We start from the raw sequence: 14,277 nt of genomic DNA, 5'->3' as shown, positions 1-14,277 counted from the left end.
GTTTACTCTTTTTGGTCGCCATCTAGTGGAGAAAATCTGGAAATCAAGGCCTACAAATTTCATGTCTAATACAAATACTTTCTGCCTGTTTTTTTGGATTACAAAGGACAGTTCAAGGACGTTCAACATTATTTACAAATTAAAGTGGTTATTTATATCTGTTAATATTTATTACTTTTTTGCCTTTATGTAAAAATATGTAATCATATACCGTTTACCAGAGAAAACTTCAGGTAAAATCTTGCTATGCTGATTTGGAATGAACATAATAAAAGGCAGTTTTGCATCATTAATAAGATAAAAAATATTATCTGTCTGGAATTTAATAACACCAGAAAAAACTTCAAAACAGTATGGATTGGCTTTAAAAGCCCAATTAATAGGTGATGTAGTTGTCATCTATCTCACAAATGATATGAAAATAAGACAGCAAAAACAGTACATTGTAGATACATTTTTAAATAGCTTTATTCTGTAAGAATTCTCAAATGTGTTTTAAGAAATGCAAGAATGGTTTGTTTTTATACAATTCCTCTTTGAATAAAATATGATTCCTTTTTAAATTGCATTCGGTTGCTCTTTAAATGGACACCTGAAATTACCTATTTACAAAAGAAATCTGTTAACAACTCTATTAGTATTCATTTTGACAGCGTACTCAGTCCTCCATTCTCCCCACAACCTCCAAATACTTTTTATTCCATTTTAATTACAACGTTGTCCTAGGTACAAAATATGCTGTTTTGCAAGTTTAATCAAGTCTTTCTTTATTCCATCCTTTTTTCGCTGGCAGCGTGGGAGTATATACAGGGGGAAGGGGGGGACTGGTGTCATGTGATCTGATGTGGAGCCTCCAGCATCTCCATCAGAAAGGTGTCGATGGGTGTGTCCCCGATCAGCTTGAAGAAGAACAGATGCTCCAGGCACTTGAGGCCGATGGAGCGCAGGGCGGGCAGGCGGAGCAGCAGCTTGGCAAACCTGAGAAAAGAGACAGAGAGAAGACAAAGGCTGACATTTTTCCATAGTAAAAGTCTACATTCATGTGAAAACAATATGCAAACACATTGAGAAAATCAAACTAAAGAATAAAATTTAAAAAGTAAGACCAGCACTTAAAAAAATGTGTCACACATTTGTTTTTATCAAAACGATTACTGATAGTGTGAAAGAAAAAACATGCAGAATTTGAATAAAAAGGATGAAAAATGAAAACAGAGATTGGCACTTTGGGCATAGCAGGGTCTATCATGTGTCAAAGTTCACCGTCATTCTTAGCTTTAAAATACAAATATTGTGCATCACTTACACCTATGCACCAATCAGCCGTAGCACTGTGACTTCCTTCCTAATACTCTGGTGCCCCCTATTCAGTTATATCAGGGCCTTGTCTTGTCTTTATGTAACAAGGACTCACTAGACCTTTGAAGGTGTACGTTGCTTTGCTAACAAGACAATATCACATTTCAAAATTCTGGAAATCGTTAAGTGGGGCCTCTGTGGATCAGACTTGGTTGTCTAGCACATCCCACAGATACTTGACTGGATTTAGAACCAAGGAAAGTGGAGAGTCAAGCCAACACAGTTGAGTTTCTCTTGCCCACCCTCTCCAAGGTCTCCCCTGTTGTAGGCTTACTGGTCTGCCCTAAACACAACAAACTCCAATACACTGTGAGTGAGTGCTTTCTATCAGAAACAACATGGACTTTTTCAGTAGTTTGGGCTCCATCGGCTCTTCTGTTAAATCACACCACAAACACATTAATGTTTAAATGTGATACATTTCCTACCTGCCAGGCTGGTCTGGGTATTTCTGTTTTGTGTATGACTCCAATGACGCATATACTTTTTCCCTCAGTCCTTCGACCTCCGGTGGGTTTGAAAGACCTTTTGCGTCTAAAACAAACAAATACTAACAGTTAGGCAAAGTATTACATTCGGACAACGAGATATCTCTGAGCCATGGTGTTTTTATATTTTTACTAGAGATACAGATTAGTTGACTGTGAAGAAGTCATAATGGTACTGAGTTACATTTATTTCCTGTGAATTGAATATATAAAAATCCACCATGTGCACAAAAGTGTTACAGCAATCAGACTTAACAGTCAACAGTTTAATGAATTTATCCTGGAGGCAATTAAAGCAACACATCAGATCTTGTCATTTCAACAAATAATCACCTGGGTTGAAGAGAACGATGGCTCGCAAGCAGCCCAGTTCTGTCTTATCCATCTGCATGTCTTTCATTTTGGAAACCAGCTCTGTTAGTACTCTGCAAAACATCCGATTAACATTGAAGGACAATGAATTTCACTTAAATGACACCAAAATATAAATGTACTATGTATGAATGAAACAGCAGTCAAAACATGCATATTTCAATAAACTCTGCCTAAGTCTACAAATGAATATGTACTCTACGTCTCTACAGGTTTGCTCGATTATTGCACACTGCTGGTTACACAGAACTTTAAGAGAAAAATGCAAACAGGACAGAAATTATGAGAAAGAACAACAACACTCTTTTCATCTGTTCCTTTAATTCCCTGCAGTGTCAAAAATTTTGTGAAACAGCTGTGTGAGGTGTTTGGAGCTAATATTTGAGATATCATGCCTCGTACCTATCAAAGATGGAGCCCACTCCAGCACTGTGGGCGCTGCTTCTGTGTACATGGAGACCTGTCGCCAACAGGATGCCATCTTTTACCGTGACTGAGCGATGTGAGAACGAAGCGATGAGAAGCTCGTTCCAGCCTGGAGAGAAAAAACGAAGAAAAAACCTGTTACCACTACACTTAAAATCTCTCTTTAGTTTATTGCAGTTGTCCCCAAACTATGGCCCGGGGGCCAGATACAGCCCACCTGCACAATTTGCCCGGCCCCCTGAACAATACCAGAGGCGCATTATGATTTTCCTTTTTTTCAGTCTGGCCATGTAATCGAGACTTACACATGCATGTAGAACGTAACTTTCTATTCCACCCTTCTGCAGTTTGTGCCCTATCTGAAACCCCTCCCTTACAAAAAAATCCTGTCATGCAACTGGTAGTGAAATGTGTTGAGCTGGGAGGTGTTGTATCACTTAGTTCAGTTTCTTAGCCTGCTTGCTTTCTAGTTTTCACAGTGAAGTTAATGAGAGAGAGCTGCAAACAGTGGTGTCTACAAGAAAGTTACAATTTCATGGTCTTTTTTTCTGTAAAAACCTGAAAAGAGTTATTTGATAATTATTTATTTCACAAATAGTGTGATATTTTTTATTAATAGGGTTTTATTCATTTTCTGATTTTTTTTTCCTGTCAACATCCCAGAAAGGGTTATTATTATTTGATTATATGTGGCTTTCTGGGGAAACAATAAATATTTAGGTTTGGTCACCTCTGCTATCGGCTACACTTTTTTTCACAAACTGACCCTGGCCCCCCTGACAGGAAAAAGTTTGGGGACCCCCGTTTATGGCAACATGTACATCTCGTCGTCTCGTCTGAGACTGGCCTGAAACCACAGCTCACCAGCAGGGGTCAGCAGTGGTGCAGCTGCAAAGTGCACTGCTGGGACTTGGCAAATAGTCCAGTTATATTTGGTTTCACTGCTCCATTAAACTAGATGGCAAAAATGTGTTGAGCAAATGTAAAAGACTCAAATAGACTGCCTGTTGGGGGATGAATAAGTGCCCTGGAGGAAATATAACACCACTGTGAGGACAATGGGTTACGGAGAGGCCTGTTTACTGCAGCGCTGTGGGGAGAATATGTATGAGTGTGTTTGTGGGTTTCTACATGCATACATTAGTCCATATACATCTGCTGAAGGCAAGAGACTCTGTGTGTGTGTGTGTGTGTGTGTGTGTGTGTGTGTGTGTGTGTGTGTGTGTGTGTGTGTGTGTGTGTGTGTGTGTGTGTGTGTGTGTGTGTGTGTGTGTGTGTGTGTGTGTGTGTGTGTGTGTGTGTCTACCTGCTCGTAATAGAATGACCTGGTCGTCGAGAGGGAGTTCGGAGAAGTGCGGGATTCTTTTGGCCCACTCCACTAAGGTGAAGAGCTGCTTGTCTGCTGCTTGACAGATATTGGTGACGGGGTCATTGGTCTGCAGGGGGAACAGGAAAAGAACAAGATAAAAATAAAGAAACTCACATTTAAGTGTCATCAGTGACATTTATGCTCAGATTAATGCAGGGGCATCTGAGGCTATTTTTGCTGCTTCATGAGCAAATAAGTTCCTCAAAGAATTTTGAACATTTCAGGCAAAGGGACAGAAAGTTCCGTTATTAAGCTTTGCAACAGTAAAATCATGCTGTATTAAACTGGTTACATATTTTTTTGCCCATGACTGATCAGACTTACAAGATGAGCTGCATATTTTTAGCAGACTGTGGTTCCCTGAACTGTTGGAAACTGCCTCAGCTTCGCAGCAAAAGAACAACCATTAATATTTTATGGGTCACACTAAATCATCTATGTCTGTGCTTTTTACCGAGTTGCTGGGGCTGCCTTCGTTGTACGTCTCTGTTTTAGGCTCAACAGCCAGCTCAGCATCCAGGATCTTGTCCACAGGCATTTCTTCATTGAAACTGCTGGTGGATTCCACCTCGTTCTCCCCCCTCTCCTTCCCACGCTGCCTCTCTTCCTGCACCGCTGAAAACAAGCACACAGCACACATCACACACAAACACAAACACATGAGGTTAAGGCTACAATACTTTGTGCAGAATGCCCTATACTAGATTTCTTGAATCAATTTTATCATTGTTATTAACTCTACAATGTGTAACATCACAGGATTCTCTCAGATTGTCATTTTAAATATCAGCAAAGCCATAAAACATTTTAACATTTGCAACTGAAGTGCCAAAAAATAAATGAAGACGATATATTCAGAGTTCAACCTGACATATTTTTGGAGATCTTAACAGGAATTTCAAACACAACTCATCAGGGTTGAGCTTTGCTTGTCCCCACAGCATGAATTTATCATGATGGTTTGGGGTTTTAAATAACAAAGAGCCCAAGCCTGCAGCACATGCCCACACCTCTCGTGAAGCGCGCACTCACACTGATGCAGACACACACCTTCTCTCTTCATGCCCATGGCCAGGCACTTCTGGTAGCGACAGTACTGGCAGCGGTTTCGCTGGCGTTTGTCAATCAGGCACTCCTTGCTGTCTCGACATGTGTAGGTGAGATCTTTCCGGACAGTCCTTTTGAAGAACCCTTTGCAGCCTTCACAGCTGTACACGCCATAGTGCTTTCCTGTGGAAACAGAGTCCATGGTATCAGTATTGCTCGCCATCTAGTCTTTGTGACAAATGGGATGTTAGGATGAGTAGTAATATGTTTACGATGTGGCACGGTGTCGTATGGTATGTTATGATGTGGGATTACACAGAATATGGAGGCTTGAGATGCAAGGATGTAACGACATTTATCAGTAGAGTCACAATAAATCATATTTTCCTCTGTTAGTAACATAATTCAGCATAAGCAGAAAGAAAGGACACAAGGACAATCCGAAGTACTCTAAAAAGCAGTAGTTTAAGTGGGATGCAACAAAATTTAGTTGTTTAATAAAATCAAAACACTGAGCAGCAATCTAGGGTCAGAAAATGTTGAATAGAATTCAAAAAGTTTTTCTCATTTATAAGTGATCAGCATTTCTTCTTAAATTTTTTAAGATGATGAAATGCTGGATTTATTTATTGCTGAGATGTGGCAAGGACAAATCTAAAGTTTTCAAAAACATTAAGGCACATAACTCAGATTTCTGTCCTTAAATCTCTGGAGTCATGCTGAAAAATGCATGTCCTCCTCCTTCCCAAATACAATAATTCAGATTGTAAGAAATATGTTTGTGACTATACCTCAGATGACCGTTGCCGTCAGCTGCATAACCATGTTATGCATACCAACCCAAGTGCATGATTTGTCCTTGATGAAACATGTCATATTAAATAACGGTAGTCCAAGAACTAAACCCTGAGGGGCTCCACTTGTCAAAGTGATTTGGTCAGACTAATGAGCATAATTACTAAACGCAAATACATTGCCAGTTCTTTTATGGACTGATGTGAAAGAAGTGGATCATGGTCCACAGAATCAAAACGTCCACAGAGATCAAGCTGTTTTTGTCCAAGTTGATGTGAAAAAAATAACACCATTTAACTCCAGTTTCAGAGCTGAGGTCAGAAAACAGACAAAACTATGTCCTTAGAGTGGTAACATTCATAAATGTTTATAATGCCAGTGTGCTGCAAGTCACTATGGCTGTCACCTCCTTTAGGCAGTTTCCCAGCTAAAAAAAAATCAGAATAGATACATTTAATCTTAATCCTGATTTTTCTGAATGCGTAGGTAGGTCATAAAGAGGCATCAACAAAATGTGTGTTTATGCTGTTTCATAATCAGCTAAAACCTTTTCAAATTAGCTCTAAAATTCTTTAGTGATCTTAATTACGAATTGCAGTATACAATTTCCACTATTTGAAAGGACATACCATTTTTGTTAGATTCTCAACAGTTGTAGACAATATTTATTGTCATTTATGTAGAGATAACATAAAAAAATCTTGTCTAGTTCAATAGATCATCAGCATTTTTAAAGCTAATAAATCATTTCCTTTTTCATCTAAGCTCATTTATCCTGAATTATCTTGTTTCTTTATGCTGCTTCCAGCAACAATGATGTAGTTTATACTTTCAATACCTGCAGATTTTCAACATTTTGACAGTTAAACTAAAAGGTTAACCTGACACAATAACTTGAAAGTAAACCTGAAATAACTTGTTAGCTTTGCCTTAATCTCTTCCTATATTTTGATGGTGATAAATGGGGAAGTAAACTTAGAATACCCATTCCTCCTACCCATCCTCATCATCTGACATTACCTGAGGAGCGGTCCCCGCATATGGAGCAGATGTGCTTTGACAATCCCCCAGGGCTCGTACACTGGTAGTTGATGTTTCCCAGGCTCTGGAGGCCTGGCGGAGGCTTGATGTCCTCCGAGCTGCTAACACTGTTCATAGAATTCATCTGAGGACAACAGGAAGACAAAAGAAAAGAGCAAAACACAGAGTTAAAGCTGAGGTGGTCAAAACTGAACGGAAGCAGGGGGGAAGTCAGCTTGAAAAGTGCTGGGCCATCTCACCGCACTCTCCCCCTTCCCCTATTTTTTTCTCATTTTGTCTTCCGCACACCCATACAATTTTTTTCTCTCCCCACCCACACATTTTATTGTGAAAGTGTGTGCGGGTGAGATCACATGCTCAGTTAGAGGGTGGGGCTTCTGTCTCAGGCTTGTCATACAGGTTTTTCAATGTTTGTTGACAGGGGGAGGTGTGTTAGGGGAGTCACATGTTCACATGGTGCAGCTCCCAGAATTAAACAGCAGAGGGAGCTCTAAATGTGTTGTTCAGAAATGCCACATAAAGACACATTATAGCGCCACTTGAACCTTTTATTATCATTCATACTTAGCTCCTTAAAATGAAATCAAAGGTGAAAGAAAAGCAACAAACAACTTAGAGTGACTAATGCCATAAAGCATTAAAAGGTCTCGATGCTTTGTGAAAAGATAACAGAAGAGAAAATACCTGGAACCTCAAACTACTCAGCAGAGCAAATAAAACCTGCCCTAGCCTGAGCAACAAGTCTTCCTCAGACTTTTTCCTATATGTCTCCTTCTTATCCTGCTTGCTCTCTTTGACCTTTTCTCACTTCTGAATACCAGGCGGGACGCATGTTTGTGTTGCACATCTTTGTTTGTTTGGTAGTTTATTTTCTAACATCTGCACTCCACAAGGAATCGAGGGTTGACCCACTTATGTCCTGCCGTCCTATATATTTGATGTGGCATGACATAAAGGACATCTTTCCCACAGTCACCTCAGGCACTTCCTATCACTTATTTACAATGTGCACTCTCTTCTGAATATCCTCAGATGGCTGACTGACTCAGGCCCATGACCTTGCATCAGAGGACAGTGTTCAAGAGATTTTCTTCTTCTGTCTCCCTGTTTTCCTTGAGCTCACCAGTCCTCTACACCACCAACTACTTCTAGCCCAGGAGGCAAACAGTCACACTTATAGAAGCATTCAGCCCCCTGACTACTTGCATATGCAGGTCCAGTGCACTGTTCAACGCAGTTTTCACAAATAATTGATTTCACACATGTGGTAGGAAGAAAAATAAGCCTTGTGCTCAAACAGTTGTGGAGACACACATGCAGCTTCAGACAGACAACACATGGCTGCCGAAAAGAGCTACAAGCAGTACGTATGGATTATTGATGTATCATACATTCTTTATATAACACATGCTATGAGGGACAGACTGCATTAAGACATTTACTATAGACTTCAGTGGACCAGACTCATGTCTTCACAGTACTGTTCAGAGAAAAGTCTTTGATCTCTCAAAGTCCAGGCAAATTTGCTATTTAAAACAAGTCCTATTCTTCCCAGCTTTTTGTCTGTCAAAAGAAAGCTTTTACTTTCTAAATGCTGCAATGCTGCTCTGCCTATAGTGTTGTAGGATGACATAAGACCGAATCATGCCTGTAAGATGGGACTGGATCTTACCCTATAGTGATGTTGGCTCTGTAGCATGATCTCAAAAAGATTAAGTTGTAAAAATTATTTTTTTCCACATTATTTCTTCTTCTTCTATGTTCAAAATAGAACAGAATACTGTCAAGACTTGTAGACCTGTTTTTAAAGCATTATATATATATATATATATATATATATATATATATATATATATATATATATATATATATATATATATATATATATATATATACAGAATCTAAGGGTTTTACATTTTTTGGCAGATAAAGCTGGTAGTTTGGATAAATCAGCCTGGGCTTCAGGAATATATTACATTATTTTCCTTCTTCTCTCAATTTAATGACAAAGGAATACACTGACTGCTGGTATCAGACCCTAATGCACAAAGACAGCATGTAGAGTTTGTTGTATTTGGGTATTTGGTTTGGATTTGACCGTAAAACTGCATAAAATGAATATTCATTAAATCTACATTCCAGGTGTTGCATTTTGCTGCTATTACAGCTATGAATGTAACTTTATGCAGCAGTTAAGTAGTGAAATCACTTTATTTTTAGAGGTGGGTTTATGTTTTCCATTTTATATGTAAATATACTGTCAGAGAGCATTAACAGGAAGAGACCATTGGGCCTGGTTTAAAAAAAAAAAAAAGAGGATGACAGCATAGATAATTGCAGCAGTGGCTTCTTCTGACAACACATACATCCTACATATGATGCTCTTACTGAAGCACTGAATACACTCATGCTGCTGTGAGTCTGGCACTGTACATGACCCCTACTTCACCCATGATAATAGTAGAAGTTGTAACATGACACAATGAGTGGATGGTGGCTTGGTCACTAGCTGTTGGCGAGCAGTGAAAAGACAGTTTCACCAAACATACAATTGTATCAACCCTGACCGAGCCTGAAGGCACAGATCCATACTGCTATTGAACTAATGTATAGAACTGTCTGCTGTGCCCTGCAGCACTGGCCTGGATCCCAGCTCTGAAGCACTTTATGTGTGTGTACATACGTATGTTTCTGTCTGCGTGGCCAATCACATGATAGTACAGAGAGCACTTAAAGATGCAGCTGCAGCATCTCTTCTATAGAGCTTTGTGACTGACAGTAAAAAGAGCAATCTTGTGGGTGTTTCTTTTATTATTAATTTAACCTTAAAGCCACTCCACTTGCAGTCTTACAGAGGAAGTGAAGGGTGTTTTCTGGCAGAACAACTTGGCTGGCATTTTTACTGGAGGCAGGGGCAAAGGTTCCCTCCAAAAGATGGATGATACAGATTCAATATGTATTAAATGATGGAAAGGATGTGACAATGGAAACTAACATGATGTGAAATGTTACTGTCTCTTAAAATTTCAAGCTGAACTTGGAGAGAAGTGAGCGTATTACATGAAACCTCAGAGATATCTTTTTATAAAACAGAGAATGATTTCAGAATCCATTTATTTCCACTAACCGTTGTTAAAAGAGACTATAAAGTGTCAAACTGCTCCTTCTCTTCTGCTTATTTACTTAATTACTCCCTCCATCACTTCCTTTCAGAAATGTTTTTGTGTATTTTTGCCAGTTTTTGTCACCTTTAATTGTAACAACAGTGTACTATGAGGCAAAAAGCCAAAAAGAACTTTAAATGGGCCCTAATTCTGGCAGAGAAAGTGACAGGAAAAGAGAAAGTGTGGTAAAAACAGGGGGAAATGTTCAGGAACAAAAAAAGACAGAGAAAGTGAAGTGCTGCTCTTTTTTCCTCCCTCTCCTCTTCTTCAGTAATCCATTAAGGGGGCTAATAGTCGCACTGCGTCTTAAGACCCCTCGCATGACAGCAGTGACACAGAATTCAGGGATGACCTTTAGGGCGAGAAGTTTAAAGGTCAGTAGGAGGGTAGGAGAGAGAGGGAAGCCAAGGTATGCCTGCCAAACACTTTGGATATGGCCAACCTCCAGCCTCCTGTCTGCCAGACCAGATTCCAGGAATTAGAGGCACATGATCGAGCCAATAACATGATAGTTTAGCACAGACAGACCTTGCCAAGTGTAGTAGTTTGAAAGAATAAGAACTTCTGTGGAGAAAGTTAAGAGTGCAAGAGAGTCAAACAACACCAAAGAGATGAGTGTTGGGGGCTGGTAAACAAAGTAACTCAAAACTACTTCGAACACACTTTTCTGTTTTTTCCAAAAATCTCCTTGGATATTGCAAATGTTAATACAATATGAGTTTGTTCAAGCATGAAAAACTCTTTAACCATAGGATGAGCATCCTCCCAAGGACCAGGCCAGTGTAGTTAGCAAAGAGCAGTGAGGGCTAATGGAAATGTATCAGGTTGGCTGACTGAGGATTTCCAGTTTGAATCAGCAGTTATTACTGCCCTTATCCTTTGGCTGCAAATCGCTGCCCCTGTTGCCAGTTGACCTGGAAGCTGTTGCAGAACCATCTGATGTAACTGGCATTGAGTTAACGTCTATGTAAGTGTCATAAATATGTTGTAAGTTTCAAAGCTACATTGAATTTTTGACGTTTTGTTAAACAAACCATGAGCTGATATCCAAACTGTATTCACAAACAGGATGCAATTAACATCAAATTTTATAAATTGACCTAAAGTTTCTTCTCCCATGTAAGTCAATGTCCATGGCTTTCTAATGAAAGCTAAAACACCCACATGTTCTCTTACCTGTGGACTGTTAAGTGGTCCAAAGTTCATGTTGGGAGTAGATGGCAGAGATACAGCTGGTGAGCCCAGTGAGGATGTAATGACGGGGTAGGGTGAGGCCAGGCCATTCATTGGTGAGCCCAAGGTGGACATGGGGGACGGTAAGGGCCTTGAGGTGCTGATGACGGATGGGTGGCCCACCATGCCACCCATGTGAGGGTTGTGTGTGTGGGCTGTACTCATTGGCCCTGAAGAGTCTGGAGGAAAAAGGAAGATGTTTTAAAAGAGGTACAAGATAACACTAAAACATTGAGACTCGGTTGACAGGGTTCACCTCCACAGTCATTTGCATTAATTCGAACAGATCCCATTCTTCTCACTTGTCTGTGTGTTTCGTGTGTGAGACGGAGGGTTATTTCAGCTGGAATACTACAACTACAACTTTACTCAAAGAAGTGTGACCTCATGAATCAACTTTCAAATGGGAAACTCAGTGCAATATGTTAACCAAGCATACATGAACCACTGCGAGCTGTATACACAACACTGACAATCTATTTCTAGCCTAAGTCATGTCTTAGTCTGCCACTTTAGTTGGTCCTTCACCAAATCTTAAAATTGGTCAGAAACCAGTCCCTGCATCTGTCTATCAACTATTTGGTGCATGTGGACCAGGGGCCTGTCCTGACTTATTTGACTTGGGTGGCCAAAGTGGAGGGCACTTATGTCAAGGAATAAACCTGACCAAACACCCACTTTTCTATTAGGGTACATACATTTCAGTGTCTGCGAATGTGATAAAAAATAAAAATAAAAAAAACACAAGCCAAAGCTTTCTTAACGTGACAGTAAAAATACGTTTGAGGTAAAACATTAAGTACATGATCAAACTTTCTTGTTAAGAAAAATAAACTGATTAAACAATATATGTGTGATGATATGTGTGTATGCTGTGGGCGAAGTATAAAAAAGGCTCCACAGAGTGAAGCCCTCCTAACTTTGGTCACAGGGTGCTGACTTTGCTTTGCATCCATTGATGTGAACCGACAGGCTGGCATTTACATAGATGACCTACTTAGAAAAGCTGTCAGTCATTCGGGTAACTGGGCGTGGTGTGTAATTTCATGCATGTGCTGTAGCTGTGAGGACATTCATTCATCGTGAGCAAATATAACAAATACCTGCCTGCACATACAGTACTTACGCATAGGGACCAACATGTACTGTGACATAATGGCAACATTCAAATGTCACAGGCTGTCCCAGCCTGTTCTGACACAGCCTGATGAATGAAACTGCATCTCTCGGGGCTAACAAGACGTCGAAAACACAAACAGTATGTGACATTTTTTTAAGTGTTACTGATAAAGAGTGTCAAAGATAAGACATTAAATAATCATAAATATCCTTGCTAATCTAAAAACTTTGAGTAATTCAAAGTTTTTGGCTTGCACATTAGGGCATCAGCCCTTTCCTGTAAAAAACAAACTTAGGGACACACTCAGTGTGAATCTGGGCCCAATGCCACTGCTCCTTGTCAAATGTCACATTTTTGTGCTTGTGTGCTGAAGTGGGCAGCGGTATGACACAATGACTTTCACTGAACAGCACCACCTGTGTTTAGGTTTTGTTAAAGGTTTGATTCTGTTCCCACTTCAAAGCTAATCAGGGTGCTTGAAGATCCCCTTTCAGGACTCTTCTTTGTTGCACCATTTTTTTTTTCTTTTTTTGCTTTGTTCAAAGAGCTTCATCACAGGAATCACAACCCCTTCTTTTTCTGAAAAATACACCCAAACACATTGTCCAAGATCCTGATTAACACTGAGCTTTATTTCTGAAAGACGGTACCACATCCTTTAAAAAAAAAGTAAAACACACAAAAAAAACATTTCTTTAACCCAACAGTTTCCCACACTCAGCCAAAGTGGAATTATGTGCTTGATTTATCTCACTGGTAAGCCATCACAATTTTTGAAGAAGTTACAAGATAAAAGTTCATTTTTCATGCCAAGATTTCATTGATTTGCTTCAGTGTCTGGCTCCAGGCTGTTCTGATGATTTAACTTCAGTTTAATTGCAGCATGATGTCTCTATATTTATCAGTCTTAAGATTAAATCTGAACAACAATTTTCCAGCTTGCATTGAAGTTAGAATGAGGACAAGTTTGTCACAATTACCCATGTGACTTGTTTTTTAAACCTGTTTGGTAACTCATGCTCATAGGTTTGTTTTACACAAGGACCTGTAATCAAAGGTCCTATACCATAGTTTGTTTACACTACAGGCAAGTACTCCTCCTCGTGATGTAGTTATGTGATGGAAATATCTGGAAAAATTTGTGACATCTAGTTAAAACGTAGTGTCACATTTTACATTTTGAACTAGTCCATGGATTGAATAAAGGTCTTCTTCTAAATTTAATCACACTTCTCCTTTTGTCTCTCTGATGCAGCAAATGCTATTTGTAACTCATTCCTTAGAGATAAAGATCAGCACTTGAATTTTGATTTTGATTTGAAACTCTAAATGCTAACACCTTCAGACAAGAACAAATAAACCTTCAGCATGTACAAGTATTGTGTCAGAGACACGTATATGCCAATGTACAGGGTGTCTGTAAAATATTTCACAAATAAAAAAGCAAACAAATTTGTAGAAATTAGTACAGTATGAGGGGTGGATGTGTACATTTTTTAAACTAATTTAATACATCTGTATAGGGGCACAGTTAGTTGCATGAAGCATATCAAGACGATACTCAATTTCTTGACATATTCGCCGCAGCATAGCTTCATCAATGGTGCCAATGACATCTGTGATCTTAGATTTAGATCAGTGATGTCTCATATTATTGTTACTTGGTCTTGGTATAATTGTTTGTTTTAATAAACCACGGCACACATTGTGCCTTTTCTTGAGGTGAAGCCATTTTTAGATGTTTATTTGACAGTACCTCCTTCATCAACAGGATATCTGAAATACACTAATGCAATTTCATTAAAAACTTTGATAGTTACCAAGTACATAGAACAAATCTGATTGAGAATATCTCATGCATTG

The 14,277-nt window shown here is 39.3% G+C and overlaps 1 protein-coding gene across 1 annotated transcript in view; it reads right to left on the bottom strand.

Moving 5' to 3' along the window:
• Window positions 1-486: 486 nt before the first annotated feature.
• The window catches only part of rxrgb (retinoid X receptor, gamma b), a 29,845-nt gene continuing 16,054 nt past the window's right edge, over window positions 487-14,277 (bottom strand). Inside the window, exons 2-10 of the mRNA XM_074668815.1 lie at window positions 11,238-11,473; window positions 6,877-7,021; window positions 5,065-5,244; window positions 4,469-4,629; window positions 3,952-4,081; window positions 2,622-2,754; window positions 2,181-2,272; window positions 1,788-1,893; window positions 487-978 (exon numbers count right to left, since the gene is read on the bottom strand). Of these exons, the coding sequence (XP_074524916.1) occupies window positions 831-978; window positions 1,788-1,893; window positions 2,181-2,272; window positions 2,622-2,754; window positions 3,952-4,081; window positions 4,469-4,629; window positions 5,065-5,244; window positions 6,877-7,021; window positions 11,238-11,473 (1,331 nt within the window). The 3' untranslated portion in view covers window positions 487-830. The remainder of the gene's footprint in view (window positions 979-1,787; window positions 1,894-2,180; window positions 2,273-2,621; window positions 2,755-3,951; window positions 4,082-4,468; window positions 4,630-5,064; window positions 5,245-6,876; window positions 7,022-11,237; window positions 11,474-14,277) is intronic.

The sequence above is a fragment of the Halichoeres trimaculatus genome, unplaced genomic scaffold (assembly GCF_033239565.1).
Source record: "Halichoeres trimaculatus isolate MK-OKI-2021-1 unplaced genomic scaffold, fHalTri1.1 fHalTri1_scaffold_4, whole genome shotgun sequence".
Lineage (NCBI taxonomy): Eukaryota > Metazoa > Chordata > Actinopteri > Labriformes > Labridae > Halichoeres > Halichoeres trimaculatus.
Note: the sequence above shows the minus strand (reverse complement) of the source record. Positions and strands in the feature narration are given on the sequence as shown.